Source organism: Dermacentor variabilis, chromosome 2 (genome assembly GCF_050947875.1).
Source record: "Dermacentor variabilis isolate Ectoservices chromosome 2, ASM5094787v1, whole genome shotgun sequence".
NCBI classification, from domain to species: domain Eukaryota; kingdom Metazoa; phylum Arthropoda; class Arachnida; order Ixodida; family Ixodidae; genus Dermacentor; species Dermacentor variabilis.
In genome coordinates, this window is record NC_134569.1 from 110471961 (window position 1) to 110497680 (window position 25720).

At 49.7% G+C, this 25720-nt stretch overlaps 1 protein-coding gene across 2 annotated transcripts in view; it reads left to right on the top strand.

The window, feature by feature from the left end:
• The window catches only part of LOC142570939 (multiple C2 and transmembrane domain-containing protein 1-like), a 46657-nt gene extending 23443 nt beyond the window's left edge, over nt 1-23214 (top strand). The window contains exons 10-15 of one of the 2 annotated variants that reach the window (XM_075679238.1): nt 3952-4068; nt 5485-5523; nt 16237-16340; nt 19542-19651; nt 22182-22288; nt 22886-23214. In XM_075679238.1, the coding sequence (XP_075535353.1) occupies nt 3952-4068; nt 5485-5523; nt 16237-16340; nt 19542-19651; nt 22182-22288; nt 22886-22990 (582 nt within the window). In that variant the 3' untranslated portion in view covers nt 22991-23214. The remainder of the gene's footprint in view (nt 1-3951; nt 4069-5484; nt 5524-16236; nt 16341-19541; nt 19652-22181; nt 22289-22885) is intronic. The other variant, XM_075679239.1, reaches the window with a different exon arrangement.
• Nucleotides 23215-25720: the final 2506 nt, after the last annotated feature.

A 25720-nucleotide genomic window follows, 5' to 3' on the forward strand; every position in this document is an offset into this window, starting at 1 on the left:
GCATCGCCTGTTTCGGGCACAATGACTGGAATGAGAGGATGATCCCTGCTTTGGCATCGCCTGTTTCGGGCACAATGACTGGAATGCGAGGATGATCCCTAGGCGGTCGCATCGCCGCAGTCGCGCCTGGAAACACCTGGCGATGAGTGTTGCGGCGACGACGATCGGGCCAAAATTGTCTGCCGCCCCGCCGCAGTCGCGCCGGCAAAACCACGTGTCGCAGGCGAAACGCAACATTGCCGATGGCTGTCTGCCGGTTCTAAGTTTCGCGAGCCAAGCTTCACGCAGCTCCTTGTCCTGGGGCTACGTGTGAATAAGGCTGACACCGGGCTCCGTTGCGTACATCCTGCACTGCGACACCGAGCAGTAGCCTATCATGCTGCGCGCCTCAAAAGGCAGCCGCTACCTATTATAGTACTTTCAAATGCTGTCAAGCAGAAACCAAAGACAGTAAAGCCTCACCACTTAATCAGAACCGCAGCGCAGCTGGGACTAAACTTCCGTTTTCAGCTCGCTTCGGCGCTTCCGAGGCAGCCGACGCGGCCGCTGTGTCCTCGTGTTCCCTCATGCCACGTCACGCCGACGGTGGCGCCAGCTTTTCCAGTGGTGGAGCTCGCCCCCAATACCGCCTACACCAGGCTACACTGCGTTGCAGCCTCCGCTGGGCTAAGACTACTGAAGCGTTCACTGCAAGCGGTTCGTTAGTGTCGTGATACAGCACTTCGCTTCACCGCTCCTAGATGGCGGCGCCATCCCTGTCAAGAAGCAGCATATTTTACGCGTTCTCGCCGGCGTCGCATTCGTTACAGGAAGTTGATGGTGGACCTTGGCATAAAACACTTTCGCGTTTAAAAACGCGCTCAACTGGCTCGCTGTACGTGCGTACGCATGCAAAAAAAGAAAAGCTACATATTTTCCCACTCTTTAAAAGATTGTTATTTGTATGAGTGGTTTAAGTGTTTGCGAGTTAACGATGATCTCAATTTAACGAAATCTTTTCCCTGTGCAGAAGTCATAACTTTTCGTCTGCCTGCCTCCACCCTAACGCGCGTCCCTTTACGACATCGCGCGATCGCCAGTGGACAACACATTACACGTCACTCCCACAGTACGCGCATGAAAAGGCTCTGTGCGCTTTCATTTCATTTCACTCTCACACTTTGCCGCCTGGCAACCCATTTCGAGTGCATAAGCGTTGTTTGCTGGATAAGTTATTTGTCACGTGTCTATCAACGGGCAGCCAGCAAATTAAGCGGATGAGCCACTGAAGAAGGAAGGCAGACGTGCATAGCGATGACGCTGGAGTTACAAATGATTTATTCTCGTGAAGTATAGACAGACACAACAAGTGCGCGGCGTAGTAGCACGACCATGCATGTGATATCTGAATTCCGAACCAACAAACAAAATAGAGTCATGCGCAGGTATTCCTGCTGAGCAAATCCAACTCTTTATTTGTCAACAACGAGGAAGATGCGCTCACACAAACTTCAAGCCCTAGATTCTTGATAAGGAATGCATCTACAATATTCCCTTTTGCTTTGTGTTCTAGCTGTCCCTACAATACAGACGTCATTCTAGAACGGTGCGCAACCCCAATGCTTACAAATGGCCCGCACTGACGTCATCATAGCCGCCATGCTGGGGCGGTATTCTGTAAGAGTCCACCTAGTGAAGTGTCCATTTCGGCCGCAGCTGATTGGCTAGGGCTGCTCGTCTCCTCCTCGCTCGTACAGCTGCATCCAATCAGCAGCGGCCGAAATGGACAATCCACTAGGTGGACTCTTACAGAATAACCCCCCTGGTGCACCGGCATGGCGACAAGCTGGGTACGTGACGTCACGTGATGAATGTCGGTAATGCAGTGGCAAGTCACCGCCTGTGCCAGTGGGAGCCAGTTTTAAGTTCTCACGCACCTTGTCATTAATGCTGAGGGCAACTTAAAACCCTCCCGCAAGTCTACGGTATCTTGAACACCCCACACGTTCGGCACTCAGTAAAAATTTCAGCATGTGTATAGCACTCCGGTTTATTTCTGGATACGACAAACACGATTGCACAATCCTGCAAACGTGCATGGCGCTTAATAAATGAGCTGCACGTCATTGCGGACTCCCTTTCTTTCTTTCTTTCTTTCTTTCTTTCTTTCTTTCTTTCTTTCTTTCTTTACAGAGAAGCTGTTAGCCTCTAGTTGGTCGAGATCTTTCGCGGCGCGTCCTCACAGAAGAAATATTTCTGCGATTAAAAAAAAAAAAGAAGACTTAAGCGAAGGTGCACATATTCTTTGGAATCATGCATACAGCATACAGAATAGCGTACGTTTCAATAAAGAACAAGCTGAAAACAAGCATCCGAAACACATAATTGGCGCTAAGGCGCTCGTGATAGCAACGCGAAGCACGTATAGCGCTCCCCGCATACGTTTCCCAGAAAAGATTACTGTTGCGACAGCTGCCGCGATGATGCCAGCTTGCGACGCGGGGTGTGACGTCCGTAGCCTTTCGTATATAAGATTACTAGCCTAGCAACTGATTTCGTTGTTGTTGCGGCATCGCATCGTGGTAGGCAACGCACAGTTATGACTACCGAGGAGCGCCTAAGGGAAAAGAAACGGCCACAAGACTAGCCGTGGCGTACTGCCAAATTTACAGTTGCTCCCATTACTACCATTGCTCTAAAGCAGTAAAGCATTGTATACCGCCTCAGCAGTTGTAGTGGTGGTTTTCAACAGCTTCGCTGGACATTCGCTTTCGCAGTGCCGTGATGGCGAGTCAACGTTTGTTCAAGTTAAGTGAAATGTCGTGCAGGTACGCCATAACTTTCAAGTTGTTCTTTTCATTTTTCCTCACCACCAGTTGTTCATTTCGAACTTTTTTCTTCAGTATAAGCTTTTTTGTTCTGCGATTCTGTCACGCCCGTAAGAATAGGATCTCTCTGGAGAGCTTGCCGTCCGTGGCAGGTATAGTGGTTAGTTATGCAGCTATTTATTTAATCGTCATTATTTATTTATTTATTTATTTATTTATTTATTTATTTATTTATTTATTTATTTATTCAGTATTAGCCTAGAAAGTACTGACGATAAGTGTGCTCTGCAACATCGAGTGCAATGCATATATCCTATAGAAGATCTACCAGCAGTTGAAAGAAATGTTTTATCCCGACGTGGGTCCCTTCCCATGGCCGATGGTGGGAACCTAAGTCAGCCGATCACTTTGGCGCACATCACTGACTTCTAATGATGCGTGTTTAGGCGTTGGACAAGTACAGTGATGACCCGTAGTTCACAAGAAACTGAGCAGGTGAGGCCATTACAGGGTCATCATAAGGTCGTCACAGCTTTACACAAGAGTACAATAAGGATCCTCAGCTATACCTCTCTGTGATTGAACTGTACGAACGCACGGCACCGGGCCTTCTTGAAGTTTTCGAGGTTAATACGTTAAGACGGCGCCACGTTGGTCCGTCGACGGCGGGCGCGGTTCCCACAATTCCCCAAAGCGGAGCATTCGGGCTCCTATTCGACGACACCGAGGAAGCTTGCCTTGACGCCGCGCAGAAGGTGGCGCAGGCAAATGCGAAAACGTTTGGGCGTCGCTTACAGCCAGCCACGATGACGCAGCACCCACGGCGAGAAGCTATGCAGTAGTACGCGTGACTCCCGTTGCCACGCGCGCTGTTCCGGGTCACACTGCACAAGTGTGTCGTGGTGTACTTCGAGAAATGGCTCGTTCTTGTGTTTTTGAAAACTGGTGCTTTTTTTTTTTTTTGTAATGTGGACAACACTATCGCGTGTGGGCAGCGTCCCACCATCGGTGTTTCGGAGGACCCCCCCAAGTGACCTTTTTTTTTTTCTTTTTTTTTTTTTTGCGCCGCAACGCTCACGGAGAAACTTCCGTGCCCCTGGCCACGATCGCGTATACACATTCAGTCAACGCACGCGCGCTGCAGCTGTTCACCTGGCTGACCCTCAAAGGCGAGCCGTACATGGTGCCCCTGGTGGCCGCCCTGCTGTTCTTCGCCGAAATGATCGTCTCCTGCTGCTGCCCCTTCGAGGACGAGGATAAGGTAGGCGACGACGTCGTGTCAGCGTGGTCAGATCCACGCGATCGCCGCGTGATGAACATACGGGGTGCAGGGGGAATGCACGTATACGGGACACGCTTGGGCGGGAGAGCACGTTTAGCCCTCCCCCCCCCCCCCCACCTCTCCTGATCATCGGGAGAAGAATAGTGTCGAGTAAACACCGGCAAAAAAGAAGTAAAGTAACGACGCGTGGCAATTTACAGCGGCTTTACCTTTTTTTCTTTCTTTTTTTTTTTTTTGCCGGTGTTCGTTTTACCAGGATTACTACAAACGTAAATTTTACGCTTGGCGCAAGACGCGCCTATGCAGCATGAGAAATTTGTTGAACGTTGCCGGGAATTCTGTAGCAAACGAGTTGTGTCTGATGAGATTATGCGCGGGTCACGAATGATGATAGATAAGATAGAATGTTCATGATGATAGATAAGACGATGGTGCACATTCTAGGACTTGCATCATCATCACCACCAGCAGTTACTCTGACACTTGACCGAGGGATTAGATTCGACGACCATGCTCGTCGCTATCGTTGCGATTCGAGTGCGTGTGTGCGTTATTTACATAAATGCGCAGCTTTATGCGCAACTTTAATCCAATATTGGACGGTAACCCTGACGCTCGCTGGCACGGCCACTGCAGAATGTCGAAGTGAAACTTCTTTTTTTTTCGTTCCGGTTTTCGTTTCCGGTTCAGCGCTAACAGTTGAGTTCCGGTTCGACTACGCAGCGAAAAAAATAAGGTTCAAATCGGTTCGAACTGGTTCGAGTAAATTCACACAACGGAAGGTTACTTACAGGAAAACATCATAAACCTGTTTTGTAAGAAAGCTCGACGCTGCTGCTATGCTGCAAAAAAAAAAAAATAAAATGCGCGTTTTGTTTTTTCGGCCGTACGTATTTAGGCCGTGCGTACGTAGTAGTTAGAGTAGTGGTAGAGTAAAAAGAAATCGTAACACTCCGTTTCAGTACCGGTTCGAGCAAAGATACCGTCTTTTTTTCTGGGGGGGGGGGGGGGCAGGGGGGGATTCAGTTTCAGTTCGATACCCTGGTGGCCAGAGGCCTTTCTAACCAGTTAGAGCACTGCGATTGGAGGTAAAACCTTGGACAGAAAAGATGCGCCGTCATTCCGACGAGTGGATGAGCAGCGTTAAGTGTAAAATGAGGCTCAAAATGCCCGAAACACGTATACAGAAAACAATTTTTTTGTGTGTGCGCGTTTCTTTTCGCAAGGTCTACATATATTGTTCCAAGGATCTCTATATATTAAGAAATAGGGGCGTTCTGCACGAAAAAGTTAATTTCGCAGTTTGGATGACTGCGCAACTGTAGAACGTCTAATCGGTGGTGTAATTTAATAGACAACAAAGCACGCTATACTTCTCCTTTGCTCAACTTTCAGGACTTTCAAGAAGACGGCCAACAGAGCGAGGAGGAAAGCGTGAGTTTGTGCTCCTGCAGCGTAACATCCCAACATCAAATGAGCTTCATATCAAAGTATCCACCGTGAATCTAGAAAAAAATTACCGCTGCCCAAGTGCGCCATTCGAAACACCGCAAGACGTGGACCCAGTTTCCAAACGTATTTATCAAAAACGGTGTCACAAGAAAGATACTGAGAAGTACATTGAATTAAGCTAGTTGATGCGGAGTCATTTCCCTAACAGAGCGCGAACAAACTATACACACAGAAGACACAACGCTCGTGTTTGTCGTTTTTCGTATGTCTTCTCTGTGTCGTCGTTCGCGCTGTTATGGAAAGGACATACTCATTAAGTATGCACAAAACTTGTACGGAACACGATCACTAACGGTCTTGTCGCTGGAATATTCGGTAGTTGGCAGCATACCGCCAAGAACAAGATTAAGCTTCCCGCACACAACGCCGCGCTACAAGATCATACTATAGGTGCCACAAAAGTATATCTCGTCTTCTCTCGCTGGGAAATAAAACGAAGAGACCACCGTAATTTGGTTCAAATAGGCACCAAATTCATTGCTCGCAAATTTGTCACGCTTTTCTACCACGCGGCAAAAAAAAAAAGAACGAAGTTCTACCGACGTATTTGATGCGGTAATGTTCGATCAGTAAAGACAAAGGCTGGGCCAAGGGAGCACGTTTGTGATGCAACGCCCTTACAGGTATGCCATCGTACAGTCGCATACAGAAAATGACGTCGCCAGATAAGTCAGCAGAGCGGAAAGGCAGTCGTGACGTATATATGGCACACCATGGCCGGCAATATATATACATATTGTTTTATGGGGTATTTCCTTTATTGCAAGAATGTTGCTCACGACACCGCAAACGTTTCACTAACCATTAGACAACACGGCTGTAGCTTAATGTCAACTTAAAATTAGGTATCATGGCCACTTTTGCATGTTGCCACCCAAGTCCAACGTTTGGCCACATATTGAGCCATTAATATTCGTTCTCGCTGTCGCCGTCTCCGGTCCTCCCCTACTTAAATATCGCATATATACCGCAACCTTTTTAGGAAATTAGCTCATGTATCACATGGAACAGAGAGAAATATACATGGCCCCATAGAATGTGCGTAGCATACTAGATATGGAAGTTACAGGGCACAAGTTTTCATTTGCCCGCCCGCCCGCCCGTCCGTTCGTTCGTTCGTTCGTTCGTTCGTTCGTTCGTCCGTCCGTCCGTCCGTCCGTCCGTCCGTCCGTCCGTCCGTTCGTTCGCTCGTTCGTTCGTTCGTCCGTCCGTCCGTCCGTCCGTCCGTCCGCCCGTTCGTTCGTTCGTTCGTTCGTTCGTTCGTTCGTCCGTCCGTCCGTCCGTTCGTTCGTTCGCTCGCTCGCTCGCTCGTTCGTTCGTTCGTTCGTTCGTTCGTCCGTCCGTCCGTCCGTCCGTCCGTCCGTCCGTTCGTCCGTCCGTCCGTCCGTCCGTCCGTTCGTTCGCTCGCTCGCTCGTTCGTTCGTTCGTCCGTCCGTCCGTCCGTCCGTCCGCTCGTTCGCTCGCTCGTTCGTTCGTTCGTTCGTTCGTTCGTTCGTTCGTCCGTCCGTCCGTCCGTTCGCTCGCTCGCTCGCTCGCTCGCTCGCTCGTTCGTTCGTTCGTTCGTCCGTCCGTCCGTCCGTCCGTCCGTCCGTTCGCTCGCTCGCTCTTTCGTTCGTTCGTTCGTTCGTTCGTCCGTCCGTCCGTTCGTTCGTTCGTCCGTCCGTCCGTCCGTTCGTTCGCTCGCTCGCTCGCTCGTTCGTTCGCTCGCTCGTTCGTTCGTTCGTTCGTTCGTCCGTCCGTCCGTCCGTCCGTCCGTCCGCTCGTTCGCTCGCTCGCTCGTTCGTTCGTTCGTTCGTTCGTTCGTTCGTCCGTCCGTCCGTCCGTCCGTCCGTTCGTTCGCTCGCTCGTTCGTTCGTTCGTTCGTTCGTTCGTCCGTCCGTCCGTCCGTCCGTCCGTTCGTTCGTTTGTTCGTCCGTCCGTCCGTCCGTCCGTCCGTCCGTCCGTTCGTCCGTCCGTCCGTCCGTCCGTTCGTTCGCTCGCTCGTTCGTTCGTTCGTCCGTCCGTCCGTCCGTCCGTCCGTCCGTTCGTTCGTTCGTCCGTCCGTCCGTTCGTCCGTCCGTCCGTCCGTCCGTCCGTCCGTCCGTTCGCTCGCTCGTTCGTCCGTCCGTCCGTCCGTCCGTCCGTTGTTTGGATCTGACCGCTGGTACGATCTGTTGGGAACTCGGCGCTGACGCCCGTGGTTGTACCTGGGTCGCAAGCCCCAAGGGTAGCGTTGGCCTGGCGGCCTGGGGTACAACTGCAAGCATCCGAAGGTCCCGGCAAAGCATGAGTCGACAGGTAACAACGAAACAACTTGTTTATTTTAACATCGCAAAGAGTTGGCGGTCAGGTTTGACCGAAGTAGAGAGACGGGAGAGCACTTCACTCAGCAGAAGAAATCGGAGCCCTCCTCTGGCGTCCGGGGGCAGCTGTTTTTATACTCTCGCAGTTGAGGGCAAGAAGGAACCCCTCAAAAGACGAGCACGTGAATGTACAATGGGCTAATGGTGACGCACACTGTCGTAGCGATGCCGTAGCACCATGTCGTGGCGCTGCGCACGATCTCGTAGCACCTGGTCGTGGCGCTGCGCAGCACACTGTCGTGGCGCTGCGCAGCATACTGTCGTGGCGCTGCCGGTCGGACACAATGACTGTAACGAGAAGATGGTCCCTGCTTTGGCATCGCCTGTTTCGGGCACAATGACTGGAACGAGATCCCTGCTTTGGCATCGCCTGTTTCGGGCACAATGACTGGAACGAGATCCCTGCTTTGGCATCGCCTGTTTCGGGCCCAATAACTGGAACGAAATCCCTAGGCGGTCGCATCGCCGCAGACGCGCCTGGAAACACCTGGCGATGAGTGTTGCGGTGACGACGATCGGGCCAAAATGTCCGCCGCCCCGCCGCCGTCGCGCCGGCAGAACCACGTGTCGCAGGCGAAACGCAACAGACCGCCCCGCCGGGGAAAGGAGATCCCGATGGACAGGGGACTGCATCCGCTGTCCGGAGGGATGTCGCTCGATGATGCTCATAACCGAAGTCGGGCGTCCCTTGACGTTTCTTGAGCGCAGCGCACAGAGAAGGCCTCGTTCTCTCGTTCAGGTTCGCACGGGACACTGCAAAGTGACTTCGGGAGAGTTCACATTTTTGTTCTCGTTCCCGGCAAGCGTTAGAACTACGCTGAAAACTCAACCGCTCAGTCAGCAAGCACGGCACAACCCTCACTAAGCCCTGCCAGGCTCTTTCCCCTTTTTATACCACTGCCTAGTTCCTTACAGTAGTCTAGCATCACTCAGAACGCGTCCACAAATTGAAAAATTGCACTAGAAAGCATATCATCACTTTGAAACACTAAACAAAAGCAATATGTTAAAAAAAATCCTGCCTCAGGAAGAAAAACATCAGTAACAAACAATTTTGAGGCTGATTCCTACGTTAGGGGCTTCGACTTAAGCCATCGGCGTTACCGTTGAGACTCCCCTTTTTGTAACGCACCTCAAAGGAATATTGTTGTAAAGCGAGGCTCCAGCGCAGGAGGCGGCCATTTTTGGGAGAGATGGTCTGCAGCCATTGGAGAGGGCAGTGATCTGTCTCAATGATAAACCTCGAGCCGGCTAGATAGCATGACAATTTCTGAACGGCCCACACGAGACATGCACACTCTTTCTCGGTGGCGCTATACGCCTGCTCACGACTGGTCAGCTTACGACTAGCATACAGGACGGGGTGTTCTACTTCTCCATTTTCCCGTTGGCACAGTACAACGCCCATGCCTCGCTCACTAGCATCGCACTGAACAATGAACCCTTTTGTATAGTCTGGCGATCGTAGCACAGGCTGGCTTGTTAGGGCACTCTTTAGGGCGCTAAAAGCTCTTTCCTTTGTCTCGTCCCAGACGACTGTTTGAGGCTCTGTCTTTCTTAGAGCATCCGTCAGGGGAGCCGCGATATCAGAGTACCTAGGGATGTACCTCTGATAGTAGCCGGCGACACCCAAGAACGACCGAATATCGGTCTTTGTGCGCGGTTGCGGAAAGTCTCGCACAGCGGCCACTTTTATTTCAGAGGGGCGGCGACGACCCTGACCAATCACGTGACCGAGGTAGACAACCTCGGCCTGTGCTAACTGGCACTTAGGAGCCTTGACTGTCAAGCCCGCTTCGCGCAGGCGGGTTAGCACTGCCCGCAAGTGTGCCACATGCTCAGACCAGGATGCGGAGAATATCGCTACGTCGTCTAGATACGGTAAAGCGAATTCTTGCTGTCCCCGCAACACTTTATCCATGAGGCTTGAAAAACAGTATGGCGCGTTCTTCAAACCAAAACTCAACACTTTAGGACGGAATGTTCCCATTGGTGAAATGAACGCCGCATACCTACTAGCCTCTTCTGTAAGTGGAACCTGCCAATAACCCCTGACAAGATCTAGGGTGGAAATAAACTGAGCGCTACTAACTTTCTCAAGGCGCTCCTCGATGTTAGGGATCGGATAAATTTGATCCTTAGTGATGGAATTAAGTCTGCGGTAGTCGACGCAAGGACGAGGTTCCTTGCCCGGTACCTCAACTAAAATCAAAGGGGAGGTATAATCACTCTCACCTGCCTCAATAACACCGAGCTGTAGCATTTTCTTTACCTCAGCCTCCATAATATCGCTCTGGCGGGGTGACACCCGATACGCCTTGGATCGTACTGGCTCTGTGGAGGTAAGTTCTATATCATGAGTAAGTACAGAAGTCCTACCAGGCCTCTCAGAGAACAGACCTTGAAACTCTTGTAATAGCTGGTGTAGTTCGGTTTTCTGCTCAGGCGACAGCGGTGCTTTACTGATAAGGTCACTAATGACTTGACCGGTGTCTTCCCTGTTCGTCACTGAGCCTAGTCCCGGAAGCTCGACCGGAAGCTCTTCAGGAACGTTTACCATCATGCACACCACTGCTTCCCTTTGTCTATAAGGTTTGAGCAGATTACAGTGGTAAACTTGCTGTGCTTTCCGCTTTCCTGGCAGACTTACCACGTAGTTAACGTCCGACAGTTTCTGAACAATTCGCGCTGGGCCCTCCCACTGCACGTCTAGTTTGTTGTTTAGCGATGTGCGCAATATCATGACCTCATCGCCAACCTCAAAACGACGGGCCCTGGCTGTCCGATCATAATAAACCTTGGCCCTCTGCTGGGCCTTTGTCATTGCTTCACCTGACAACTCCTGTGCCCTTCTTAAGCGTTCGAGGAGCTTAAGCACGTACTCCACCACGACTGGGTCGTCGCCCCTACCTTCCCATGATTCTCGAAGCATGCGAAGCGGAGATCGAAGCGAGCGACCGTACACCAGTTCAGCTGGCGAAAACCCCGTAGCCGCATGCGGCGCGGTCCTTAAAGCAAACATCACCCCAGGCAGACACAGCTCCCAGTCAGTTTGATGTTCAAAACACAAGGCTCTCAACACGCGCTTCATGACGGAGTGGAGCTTCTCAACGGAATTCGACTGTGGGTGGTACACTGAGCTGTGTAGCAGCTTTACCCCACACCTTTCGAGAAAAGTTGTCGTCAAAGCGCTAGTAAACACTGTGCCCTGATCTGATTGAATTTCTGCAGGAAAACCAACTCGCGCAAATATTGACAGTAGTGCATTAACTATCTCAACTGAGCTGAGTTCTTTAAGCGGCACTGCTTCAGGGAACTTTGTCGCTGGGCAGATCACAGTCAAAATGTGTCTGTACCCCGTGGCTGTTACCGGCAGAGGTCCCACTGTATCAATAACGAGCCGTCTAAAAGGCTCCGTAATGATAGGTACCAATTTCAACGGCGCCCTCGATTTGTCCCCTGGTTTGCCCACCCGCTGACAAGTGTCACATGTCCTCACGAAATGGTCTGCGTCCCGAAAACACCCTGGCCAATAGTACTCTTGCAAGAGACGGTCCTTAGTTTTCTTAACTCCTAGGTGTCCGGACCACGAACCCCCATGTGACAAGCGCAACAGATCCTGACGATAGCATTGAGGCACGATCAGCTGATCGAACTCCACTCCTCGGCGGTCTAGATACTTCCGGTACAGGACTCCCCCTCTTTCCACAAAACGCGCAGTTTTCCTGGCGATACCTTCTTTGACATTGCAGCGCACGTTTTCCAGGCTGCCATCCTTTTTTTGCTCGGCTATCAAAGCCGTCCGGCTGACTTTTAGCAACCTATCAAGTCCGTCTGACGTAGGCGCGATGAGCAAATCAGTAGATAGCTCTTCTAACTTTCCCGCGTCGGGATTTTCCTCTCCAGTATCTGGCGCCTTCAACGCTACAGACTCAATTTTATTCTGTTCGGGCGTGCTCTGAATATCAGCTTGCTGCGCCTCTGACCCTTTTTCGTTGTTTGATAACGTCGGCCCCGCAACTACCGCCTTTGCAGCGAGCTCCCGAACCTTCGATCTGGTTAAGGCCTGAACACTAGCTTCACCAAACAAAAGCCCCTTCTCGCGCAGGAGGTGATCGGACCTGTTTGAAAATAGGTACGGGTACTGGGGTGGCAGCATAGATGACACTGCCGCCTCCGTCTCAAGCGCTCCGAAAGGTCCTTCAATAAGCACTTTTGCTACCGGCAGACACACGCTATGAGCTTCCACGGCTTGCTTGATCCATGCGCACTCGCCCGTGAACATATGGGGTTCTACATAAGACGGGTGAACTACATCCATCGTAGCTGCGGAATCGCGAAGCACTCGGCACTCTTTCCCGTTTACGAGGAGGTCTCGCATGTAAGGCTCAAGAAGCTTCATGTTCTCGTCAGTGCTGCCTATTGAAAAAAACACAACTTTTGGTGTTGTTTCCGGACACTGCGCCGAAAAGTGACCCGGCTTCTGGCACGTATAACAAACGCCCGCTCGCCTCATCTCGAACCGCTTTCTGCGTTTGGCTGCCGCCGTCTCTTTACGTCTGGTCGGACTGCTTTCACTCGCATCCGCACTACGCGTGTCCCTCTTTAATCTCATGGGTGTGAACTTCGGCCTCTCAAACTTCGAGCCAAATTCACCCTTTTGACCGTCCTTAGCTCCGCGAGCCCGACGCGTCACAAACTCCTCGGCTAGCTCAGCGGCTTTAGCCACCGTACAAACGTCTGGCCTAACCAAGACCCAGTATCGCACGTTCTCCGGTAACCGACTATAAAACTGTTCTAGCCCGAAACACTGCAGAACTTTATCGTGGTCACCAAACGCTTTCTCTTCTTTGAGCCACTCCTGCATGTTCGACATAAGCCTATACGCAAACTCTGTATATGACTCACTTTTGCCTTTCTCATTTTCCCGAAACTTCCGACGGAACGCTTCCGCAGACAGCCGGTACTTTTTTAGCAGACTCGATTTTACTTTGTCGAAATCCTCTGCTTCCTCTCTATCCAAGCGAGCGACTACGTCGGCCGCCTCGCCGGGTAACAAAGTGAGCAAGCGCTGTGGCCACGTTTCCCGAGAGAACCCCTGCTTCTCGCACGTTCGCTCAAAGTTAACCAGGAACAAACCAATGTCCTCTCCAAGCTTAAACGGCCGCATCAGGTCAGTCATTTTGAACAATACGCGTTCTCCTGCACCGTGTGCCTGACTTCCATTACGAGCGCGTTCCATCTCTATCTCGAGACGCTTCATTTCCAAAGCGTGTTGACGGTCACGCTCTTCTTTTTTCTCTTGTTGCTCTCGCTCTTTCTGTTCTTTACGTTCGCGCTCTTCTCTTTTTGCAGTCTCCCTCTCTTCAATAGTCTCAAGGCATTCCGACAGCTCGTCATCCTCAGCCTCTAACTCAAGAATAGCCTTTATCAGTTCTGGTTTTCTGAGTTTGTCTGAGACATCCAGACCCAACTCTCTTGCAAGCTCCAACAATTTCGGTTTGCGCAACGACTTCAAATCCATGGCTGCTCTGAATGCTGCTTTCTCTACTGCTTACTATTGTCTTGCCGCAACTAACCCGGCAGCAACGACAACCACAATTACCAGCTCTGTTTCTGACACTAACAAAAAGCCTGGCAACGCTCAGAAGAAGAAAGTCCCGCACTCACCAAACCTCGCAGGCAGGAATTCCGCGCAGTCGTTCCGCTGCAGGCAACCAGTCGTCACACAGGGCTCGTTGCACTGCTCCCGGATCGTCGTTGAGCTGCTCAGCATACTGTCAACTGCATCTCTTTGCTGCTGGCCTCCGTTGTCGTGATCTCGCCGCTGGCAGACAGTTGTTTGAAGTCGTAGGCGATCTCACCGCTGGCAACCAGATATTTGGATCTGACCGCTGGTACGATCTGTTGGGAACTCGGCGCTGACGCCCGTGGTTGTACCTGGGTCGCAAGCCCCAAGGGTAGCGTTGGCCTGGCGGCCTGGGGTACAACTGCAAGCATCCGAAGGTCCCGGCAAAGCATGAGTCGACAGGTAACAACGAAACAACTTGTTTATTTTAACATCGCAAAGAGTTGGCGGTCAGGTTTGACCGAAGTAGAGAGACGGGAGAGCACTTCACTCAGCAGAAGAAATCGGAGCCCTCCTCTGGCGTCCGGGGGCAGCTGTTTTTATACTCTCGCAGTTGAGGGCAAGAAGGAACCCCTCAAAAGACGAGCACGTGAATGTACAATGGGCTAATGGTGACGCACACTGTCGTAGCGATGCCGTAGCACCATGTCGTGGCGCTGCGCACGATCTCGTAGCACCTGGTCGTGGCGCTGCGCAGCACACTGTCGTGGCGCTGCGCAGCATACTGTCGTGGCGCTGCCGGTCGGACACAATGACTGTAACGAGAAGATGGTCCCTGCTTTGGCATCGCCTGTTTCGGGCACAATGACTGGAACGAGATCCCTGCTTTGGCATCGCCTGTTTCGGGCACAATGACTGGAACGAGATCCCTGCTTTGGCATCGCCTGTTTCGGGCCCAATAACTGGAACGAAATCCCTAGGCGGTCGCATCGCCGCAGACGCGCCTGGAAACACCTGGCGATGAGTGTTGCGGTGACGACGATCGGGCCAAAATGTCCGCCGCCCCGCCGCCGTCGCGCCGGCAGAACCACGTGTCGCAGGCGAAACGCAACACCGTCCGTCCGTCCGTCCGTTCGTTCGTTCGCTCGCTCGCTCGCTCGCTCGTTCGTCCGTCCGTCCGTCCGTCCGTCCGTTCGCTCGCTCGCTCGCTCGTTCGTTCGTTCGTTCGTTCGTTCGTTCGTTCGTTCGTCCGTCCGTCCGTCCGTCCGTCCGTCCGTTCGTTCGTTCGTTCGTTCGTTCGTTCGTTCGTTCGTTCGTTCGTTCGTTCGTTCGTCCGTCCGTCCGTCCGTCCGTCCGTTCGTTCGTTCGTTCGTTCGTTCGTTCGTTCGTTAGTTAGTTAGTTAGTTAGTTAGTTAGTTAGTTAGTTAGTTAGTTAGTTAGTTAGTTAGTTAGTACAACAGCGCTCATTCTCGCTGAGGATCGCCTTTTGAGCGTGTTCCCAAGAGTGGCGCAAAACGTGGCGAGCGCCATTTCAGTCGAACGACGGCTTTCGTCATTTCACTGGGACTTGAAACATCGAATGCGAACGCGAGTTGCGGCTGTTTCCGTGCCGCCATAAATACAAAATCTACGCCTCCCCCCTCTCCTTCTTTACAATAACAGACGGAAAACCCTCCAACGGGTACCGGCCGGAGCAAGGCGTTCATAATTCACGAGATCGAAATACGTATACTGGCGATGACGCTTACCACGATAACACCGGTATTGCTTTCTTATTTATCAGTTGGTAGGAAATAAGACTCGACTTTTGGTTAAAAGCTACTATCGTAGCTTCTAGCTCAAGATAACCGTCCACTTTTTGTTAACATGTGATATGAATAAAAATAATAATACGATTTTCTTTAGGCCCGGGCTTCCGTCGTGTTGGTACAAAAGCAACAATATCTGCGGAAATTTAAGGTTTAAGAGGCAATTCTGCTTCAGCGGTTTTAGTTTGCCAACACTCAACGCGGTATATAGGCCGTAGTGCTTCCTACAGAAAATTGCAAAAAAATATCGCGCAAGTGTCTACGGAAGCTGCGAATATGGCGATTCAGCCAGATTGACGAATGCAGTATACATAAATTTTGCCTAAACTTCGCTTTTCTTTCTCTCTCTCGCTTTAAGCGACCTTGTGACTCTGTAAATCGATTTTATTCAACGAGATATTGCGTTATAACTTCGATTCGCAATAACTGAGTATGTAGGCAGAGTTCTAATGCATTCATGCTTTAGAAAAATGATTGCTTGTAAATTTAGTCCGGCAGGCAGATAAAGTCACAAGAACGTCTGGCGCCACAAGCACAAAGAACAGACAAAAGTCACGTGCTACCCATGCATCGTAGCTGAACGATCGCAAGGCCTGAGCAGCAGGAATCTCAAAGCTTAAATTATAACCTGGCCTCCGAGATTGCAACGACGCGCCTTCTGCTGGTAAACATCTCGGAGGTCACGCTTATAGGCAAGGCTGCTCCTCCTTTCCGGCGACGGGAGTACGAAACCTCTGCGAGCTCGTCGCCGTCAGGTTTATCCCTCATAAGAGAAGCCGTAATGGTTTTGCCCAGTTCTGTGAATATAAGCGGAAGTGCTCTAGCTTCCATGGAGGCCACAAAAGCTACGAAAAAAAAAACTTCGTGGGAGGCGCTCACTTTGCTTTCATTTTTTTTTTCTATTGCAATGGCGCAGTCGCGGCACTCCCTCAAGGAAAAGCTGGTGCGGCTTCAAGAGATGGCCGCCACCATGCAGAATACCATGGGTGCGGTGGCCTCGTACGGCGAGCGGCTTCACAAGTCAGTGAATGATCCTCTTTTTCACACGCCTCGGCCTATCTCGCTTAAATACCGCATATACTCGTGTAAGGGTCGCACTTTTTTTTCTAGCATCTTGACTTGGTGCAGCCCTTACATGAATCAGGACGATGACGACCCGGTAAAGTTTCGGACCGTTTCCGCAACTGTAGCAGAGGTTAAGAGAGGCGCAAATGACATGTTATAAGCGTTCTTGTTATTTTATTTTAGTGATTCAAACAGGGCTCCCTTCTCTAGAAGCGACATGCCACCTGTCTGACTGGAGACACTGCCAACAAAGCCGAGACGACGCGCCACACAAAAATAATGGAGCGGCTGCGCAGACTTGAGCGGCGTCGACGGTAAAGCGGCTAGCGTCACCTAGCGACAACGGACCTAACTGACATTTCCGGCGGAGCGTTTAGAATTTTTTTCCAAAATTTTGCCCTCCAAAGTGGGGGTGCGGCATTTACACGAGGCGGCCCTAACCGAGTATATACGGTACCGCTATTAGCGTTACGTTATTTACCCACGCCAATAACACTCTCGATATTTGTTTGCCCCACTGAACAATCTGAGGTAACTAATGTCTTTATGAAACTTAAAAAAAGAAAAAGTGAAGACATTGACGGCATAAAAATGGAACCGGTTATTTTTGTCATCGATTTATTAGTACCTTGCTTGACCCATGCATATAACCTTGTATTAAGCCCAGGTCTGTTCCCTCAGTGCATGAAAAAGGCCAAGGTCGCGGTACTTTACAAAAGTGGTGACAAAAACGTAACGAGTAATTACAGACCAATATAGGTATGCCCATATTTTCAAAGGCTCTGGAAAAAATTATTTTCACGAGACTTTCTAAATTTTTGGACATGCATTCTGCGATTGCAGTGGCACAATACAGTTTCAGGTCAGGTGTGTCGACAGAGACAGCACTTCTACATCAAAAAGAGGTCATACTCGGCAACATTGAAGCAAGAAAGCTCGCACTAGGCGTATTCGTAGATTTTACAAAAGCGTTTGATAGGATTGATCACCATGCTTTCTTAGAAAAATTACCCTATTATGTCATCAGAGGCATTACAATGTACTTATTAAGGAGCTATCTTTGCGATCGGTACCAGTCTGTGTCAATAAATAGAGAGATTATCTGTGCCCAAAAAAATCAAACGTGGTGTACCGCAGGGAAGTGTGTTAGGCCCTCTTTTATTTAACCTTTATATTAATGGTGTAGTAAACATAGATCGATCAATAACATGCATTGTCTATGCAGACGACACGAGCTTATTCTTTACAGGAACAAACGTAGATGGGTTGATTCAAGCAGCTAATGAAACTTAAGACAATTTATCCGAATGGTCTTGTCGTAATTCGTTACAAATCGACAGCTCTAAAACCAAGGCCGTTCTTTTCCGCGCGAAAGGAACGGTTTGCAAGTACTCGCATAAACTGCTACTAAATAATTTTGAAATTGAACTTTCAGAGACTGTCAGAACTTTAGGTATTATCTTTCATCAACATATGCTGTGGGATTCCCACATTGAAGAATTATGTATTAAGCTAAGGAAAGCCCTAGGTATACTAAGGAGGTATCAGTTGTTTCTGCCGGTTCCCCAGAAACTTCATATTCTTAATGCGCTTTTCAGTTCCCACCTACGCTACTGCCAGTTGATATCGGCACTGGAACTCAAACATCAAAGAAAAAGTTATACACACTTCAAAAATGTGCACTGCGGGCTGTTGCAAATTTAGGCTATAGAGATCATACATCTCATTTATTTATGAAATTTAAGGTGTTAAAATTCAGTGTTGCCTATGAACATCAATTGTTGTTGTCGTTGAGGTCTGAAATTCGCAGAAATAGCTTAAACCTAAGAGGTTTAGCGCATTTGCAGCCGAACATTTCATTGCGTCCCACCCGAAATTCTGAACACTGGCACATGCCCCGAACACGAACGAATTACGGACTCCAAATGTTAAAATTCACCCCCCCCCCCCATTCCACACGTACCCAATATCTTTAAGCTTACAGAAGATCACTTACGTGTCCTTTCAGGAAGGGATCTATTCAACATGTTCACATAATCCGCTACAAGTCTAGAAAAATTCTATCGAAACAAAGCACTCCTTTCTGTTTACAGTGTCTTATTGTTACGTTACCCCGCAGTAATTTTCTTGTCTTTATTTTTGGTTTTGGTTTTTTGTGCGTGAATGATTGAGTATACTTGTTGTCACCCAAGGGCGCAAATAATTATCTCTACTTGATAATTATCGTACAAGTCCTATTTGTTTATTTTGTTTATTTTTCTATCATACGTTAAGGCTATGAAGCTTGCTGTACTGTCGTTCTGCTGCCTCGTACGGAAGGGAGGTGGGGCTAGTCAAGCTGCATCAGTGCAACTTTTTCCCCACTTTCCACGCCACAACTATAACCGTGTGACATATACAAGCTGTAATGCTATGCTGGAGATGTTTGCCTGGCTGAATTATATATGGCCGGGACTTCCTGTAGAACCTGCATGCGACTTCGTGCTCTGCAACACAACGACATAACTGTTGTGCTACCGGGCCAGGGTAGCCGATACTGCAAAACCACCACACGAATCGAAACACTATAAACCAAGGAAAGCGTTTCGCTTATGCATTCCTAAGCTTTGGGAATGTTCGCTTTGCATTTGTCCAAGTATTTAGCCCTTCAATTTCCCGATCTCGTCTGTGTATTCACGTATTTGAAGTACCGGCTTACAAACTTCACGACAGCTTGCGTTGTACTGCGTTGCAGACCACAGTGCGTACGACAAACTAAAACCTGCTAACAGGTAATCGCACGCGTTCTGGACCTTATGCGCAATTTGTATGGTAACTCCGGCTGAGTGCTCTGTATGTGATGCATATAAAGTTTTACATGATTTAGTAACCGTGTTGTCAAAACATATTAGCACGAAATTCACCATTATACATACATACATACATACATACATACATACATACATACATACATACGTACGTACGTACGTACGTACGTACATACATACATACATACATACATACATACATACATACATACATACATACATACATACATACATACATACATACATACATACATACATACATACATACATACATACATACATACATACATACATACATACATGTGTGTGCGACCCGCGCTGTACTGTTATGTTTACCCTTTTCCCTCAGCACGATGGTGTTCGCCGACCCGTTCGTCTCGAGGATGTTCCTCGTAATGCTGCTCGGCGCCGGTTTCTTGGCCTACATTGTTCCGGCGCGCTACTGGATCCTCATTATCGGTGAGATGACACTCCCACTCCAGTAACCGTTCAGCGTGGGCTACGATATTGTACTATATATATATATATATATATATATATATATATATATATATATATATATACCACTTTGTATACACCCCCTCCCACTATACTATATACCATACTCTATATATCTACCACCATATAGTGGCCCTTTTCGCGGCGATCCCATGGGCGCTGCCATGTTTGATCACGTCAACTGCCACCGTTGGCTCCGCGTTTACAAAGGGTGTGTAAGCAAACCTCTGTTTCGGGAGATATCGTAGACGGTGACTGGATGAACGAAACGAAGCTCTGGCCACAGCTTCAGAGAACATGCACAAGCGCTTTCAGAGCTGGTTAAGCCATGTCCAAACGGCGCGAGCAGCGTATATCGTGCTTGTTCTAAAAGCGGGGCGAAATATGTATTCCAAGCTACCCAAACTTTCCGCTCATGAATTGAATCAGTATTAGTGTGTTTTGCTCTTCGTTCTTTATTTGGCAAATATTTTGAAGCAGCGGCTTGTCACATTTATGACTTCTTCAGTGCGGTCACTACCTGATTATTTTCTGCTTAATCAATCGCGTGTGTGCTCACTTCCGATAGATTTGTTCTCGCTGCGCGCAAGGCTTTAAACGTAGCTGTTTTGTACCTTGTAATACCTTGCAGTAAAGATGTATTATCGCCAGTAACTCGCTTGCTCTTTCGACCATCACGAAACATTCAGCTTCGACCATTATCGTGCGCTATCGGTGTAGTCCGTCATTTATTGAACGTATGTGGTGCGCATATATCGAGGTGTGCGCCCATTCACTCATTGACACGTTGGCGACAGAGTGGGCGTAAGATTACGTGCCAGTTGAGTGTAGATTTGTCTAGATACTGCGCGCCAAACGTACTATGACAGGAAGCGGCACTACTCCCTTTGTCGTCGTTGAACGAGCGGTACTCATTCTTGCCGACGTTCAGGGGCTGAAGCACTTTCTTCGGAGGTTAGCGATACGACGTTGGCGAATGAGCAAATTTCTGTATCCTCGAGGAAAACCGTGTACATCTCGAAATGCCGGTAGCACGTACGGACAGTTGCAGCAACGGTCCGAGAACTTGGCCACACAGACTCATTCCATTCCTTAATGCGCGAGTCACTATTTTTGCAGCCAGCTGCTGCACACGTCTTCAATCCGTATGTATCCGCAAACATCGGACATGAGCAAATTAACCCAAAAGCAGGAGCCCCCCCACCATCCCCCCCCCCGAAAATAAGGAACACAAAACAAATCGCCGCGAACGCCTATCGCATGAGTCAAACGCCTTCCAAGAAAGTCAGTTCCTTTTCAGATAATGGCGCAGAAGGCTTGCTGACATGCGCACTCCTCCCGTTGCATTTGTGCCACTTCGACTATAACTCCAATGTTCACATCCTTGTGCTTAGACATTACCACGGTGTGTTCCAACACATACACTGCCGCATCTATTACAATGTATAGCCAAAAAGTCGATTTTCTTGTTTCGTGCGTTGTTGGCATGTTCCCGAAGGCGGTCATATATGTTCCTGAAGGTTTCATTATCTGAAAAGGAACTGACTCTCTTGGAAGGTGTTGGCTCTTGCGATAGGCGTTCGCAGCCATTTGTTTAGTCTGTTTTCGGAGCTCCTGTTTTGGGGTTAATATGCTCACGTCGCATGTTTTATGTTTTTTTTTTTAATTTTTAGTGTTGCTTTCACATGATGCAGTTTTATCTCCCTTCTCTTGTGATACTCCTTTCTAGTAACATGTATATAACCATGTTTGTTTGTTTTTTACCATTAAGCTCAGTCGGAAGCGCTTGTCCCCGTTTCTTGACGGTCCTGTCTTCCTTTGCGCTTTTACTCTTATCAGACTATATGGGATACCAACTAGCCCAAACTGCCACCCTTCTAAGTTATATGACAGGTATTGCGGCATATGCGCCTGCTTTTTCTTAACCGTAAAGGTGATTGACTGATTCGTAGGGTTTCAAGTCCCAAAGCAGCAGTATAACCGCATGAGAGACGCCGTTTCGGATTCTTGAGGCAAGCTGCACGAAACAAAAAACGTAATACGACAGAAAGTATGGCGCATATACAGCGCTGTCTTTAACACACCACTGTCCTTCTCGCCGTATTGATTTTCTTGTTTCTTTTTTTTTTTTACTCCTCATGAATTCTCGCAACCCGAATTTATTTACAATCTACGTACACGAGTGCGTTCGCATTTCGCCCATGTCGAAATGCGGTATAGCTGTGGTCTGCAGGGGATCGAACCCACGCGACCTCGTGCTCGGCAGTACAACGCCATTGCCACCGATCCACCGCGGCATGGTAACCGTGGAGGTCGGCAACAAACAGTGCGAGCGCGTATATTTAATTAATCCCTCCCGCTGTGTCTCCATGGTCGTGCAGTATGGGCGAAAGTTTTCAAGCTCGTGGTTTATAAAAGAGGGCGGGGCGTTGTTTAACACAACTTGCAGTCTATAGGATGACCTTTGACGTTGCGATCCATGACGGTGCAGGGCTCCGAAAGTTCGGACGCGGGTTACTCAAGAGGTACGGTGGTGCCAAGGAAAGCGGTTACGACCTGCTGCACCTGTTCAACAGGACACCCGACAACCTTGAGAAGGTGACCGTCTAACGTTGCAGAACATATACCGCTTTTTTCTCCCTAGCCATCCTTTCTTTTTTGTCGTCCAAGTCGCCCGTGACCGACAGCGTTGTTCCACCTCTTTTGGTAGACTTAAGGAAGCGGCGGAAATTGCCAGCTCGAGAAATCGCAGTATCCTCGTAACTAACTAGAAGAGTCCTAACCCTTTTTATTTATTTAAACTTGAGGCCCGATATTAGACGATATGCGAAATTGCGTATGGAGGCTTTCCTGCAAATCTCACTTGACCTAACTAATAACAAGGCCGCGTTCCCGCTAGTAGCGCTGTTAAAGCTGAAGCGTGACTTGTGCAGGCGTGAGCGGTGCGGGCAATGTAGGGTGGCAGGAATGACGTCACCACCAGCCCGCATGTTGACGCATTACGACTCTATAGCCTAAGGTCCACCGTCTTGTTTGGGTCAAACAAAGCGCGTGGAGAAGCGTGCTTGCAGGTTTCTCACGTCGTTTTTACTGTATTCCCTAATGCGGAAATATGGCGTCCCTCTTCTCATCCACGCACCCTGTGCACACTGTGCGCCGAACGCAACAATTTCCCTTCTCCCGTTTCCCTCTCAGGCACGGTACAGCACGCCCCTGCCCGATACGGACACGGTTCCGCGAGGTACGTTCGCGGCGAAGTCTACGTTCTCGCTGAAGTCGCTGCGACGCCTGTTCTCGTGACCTTCTCCGGGCCAAGGACGTCCCGCAAACGGCGGCGCGCACAACTGCGAGCCGTCAACATGGCGGCCGGGCGGGGCGTGTCGTCCGCCTCGGAAGAAGCCCGTCGTCGGCACTCCGGGACAGTGCACCCTGCCGCGCGGGCAGACTGATGCGCCAATTCTGTGCCGCCTTCCCGCTGTGGCCTCGCAAGTTATGGCCAGAATATTAAGTGTTTCGTGCTTCGATTTGCTTCAGACTTTCGTTTCTTTTACCTATCTCCACGAAGAGACAACGTTCATTGCTGCATTTGGCACAGCGAGATCGAAGCTCCCACGCGGCAGCTGTGAGAGCAGCCAGAAGTGGCTCAAAATATTGTTTACGACCGCATATATGTACAGACGCGCATTAATTCTGCTTGGCAACCAACAGATTTTGACAATCGCAACAGCCATCTATGCGGCGCACCGAGCGTCGCGCCGGACGATCGCGTCGTACTTTTGTCTCATTAGGCCATAGCGTCCATTATGTCTCGTATGTGCGTGATCGCTTTGTAACTCTAATGACTACACTCAGTCTCACCAACTTCGTGCAGTGCAGGTAATGAATGCTAAGGCACGTGCCAGGCAATCAATAACGATGGCCGGCTGCGGGTTCCACAGAAGGGAAGCGAGCTCGCCCATTATTCGGTACTAAACTATCCGTGATGCATTCAGTCGGCGTCGCACCCAGATCGATCAGAAGAGGTCAATGGGAGGAGACCTTCTAGTTCTCTTTTCAGGTTGGCTGACGCGACCCAACGTTCTTTAGGAATCTAAAAAAGTTGGACGCGACTCGCATAGCTTTCTTTTCATTGCTCGGCGTTTGTGCTGTTTAGACGTGCTTACAGTGCAGCGTTGACCGGACATGCACCGCACGCTTCGGCCGCCCGCAGTCACTCGTCGTGCTGAGGAACAGGTCCCCGAAATGTGCAAAGCATGAAGTGGCTACCATTATATACCATGACATTACAAGGTCCCTCCCAGTTCAGCCAGCATTGGTGGGCCAGCGTATCGAATTCATTAATGTACAGCGCGCAAAGTGCGACCATACAGCCTCCTTCTTTTTTTTTTCCAGGGCCCGAGCGGAAATGACTGACCATTCCCCGTTGAATTAGGGGAGGGGACGTTAGAGCGCAAAGCAAGGTGCTTTTGAACATGGCTTTCGGCGTATCACTGCCATGTTGTAGCTCCCCCACTGCCTATTCTAGTAATATGTGGGACAACCTGGTTATCCTGTTTTGATATTACACTGTGTTGCGACGCCTGTTTCTCGAACCTCGACCGGCGTTACTATTCGGTAGCGTGGCGTTGTCGGCGGGTTGGGGAGGTCCGGTAGACTATGGCGACCAGGCAGGGACGAGACTATTTCTAGTGCGAAACTTGCACTGTTTATTCAATGGTTGGTGAAGGATAAGAAGAGAATGAATGAATTGAAAATCGACATTGCAGGGGCCCTTAAATAGGCCCACTAAAATCGTAGGCGGGATCTTGCTCACGTCAACATCACGTGACATGCACTGAGTCCCCGTCGTGTCTTTGCGGCTGCTCCTTTTCCCCTGGGAGATGTTGCAAGTCCCCGTCGTTGCTTTGCAGCTGCTCCTTCTCTCCTGGGCGATGTTGCACGTCCCCGTCATTGTTTTGCGGCTGCTCCTTCTCCTGGGCGATGTTTCACGTGCTTGCCTCCTCTGGTGGCAACCCGCGGAGTTTGGTCGGGGATGGGCGGCTGATCCTTTCTCCAGAGTTGGACAGTTCGCGGAAAGCTCTCTCCTTGATCGCACAGTTTGCGGAAAGGGTCCTCCCCTAGAGTCGCACAGTTTGCGAAAAGGGTTCTCCCCCAGAGTCGCACACAAACAAAGGGGCCTGTCATCCCTGCGGGGCGCCTGCCAGACCGGCAACCACTCGAGACAACCATAGAAAATTAGGAATCCATCCTCCGTTTCGATTAGACATGGTCTTTGAGCATCCTTTTTGCTCGGGGTGTTACACGCCAACCGTGACAACTGTCTGTGTTCGCGCTCTTCCCGTTACAGCAGTGTAGACGGTGCCCTGATAAGGTTTAAGATGTAGCCGTGCTTAGCGTTGCGCTCCTTTCTTCAGAGGGAGGCTGACGCACATTTTGACTCATATTTAATGGCCTGGCAACCACTGGATATATACCATTAGTACATAGTCTGTGTAACAGCTCTCGTGGCCGATGTGTACTGGGAACCTTGCAGGGCTAATCCTCAGGCCTTTAGATATGAAGCGTGCTTCATTTGGTGGCGAGGACTAATGGAGTCGCCATCTATCGGAAGCGCCTCGCTTGCGTAGTATGACGGATAATACGGCGCACTCCTCATAGGTTTGGTTGTCTGCGCTCAATAAAAACACCACGCGGGAGCCCTCCTGGACATTTCTGTAAGTAATCTCGAAACGACAGAAGTTTTTGGTGTCAAAATAATAATCTTGGGCAAACAAAGCACAGAATGGTTTACAGACGTTATCTGTTTACCGAATACCTGCAGTGAACGTCCACTGTGCGTGGTCGCCGCGATAGAGTCCCCCGAACCGGCTTTTTTTTTTTTTGCATGAAAGGTAGGAAACCGCCGAGAGCAAACTATGCAAAATATGTTTCTTGCAGTGGGCTGTCTGCGTAACGAAATGGAGCATAACAGAATAAAGCGTCCATGCAGCGATCGCACGGGTTCGCAGCGACCGACTGCGCGTCTGCACG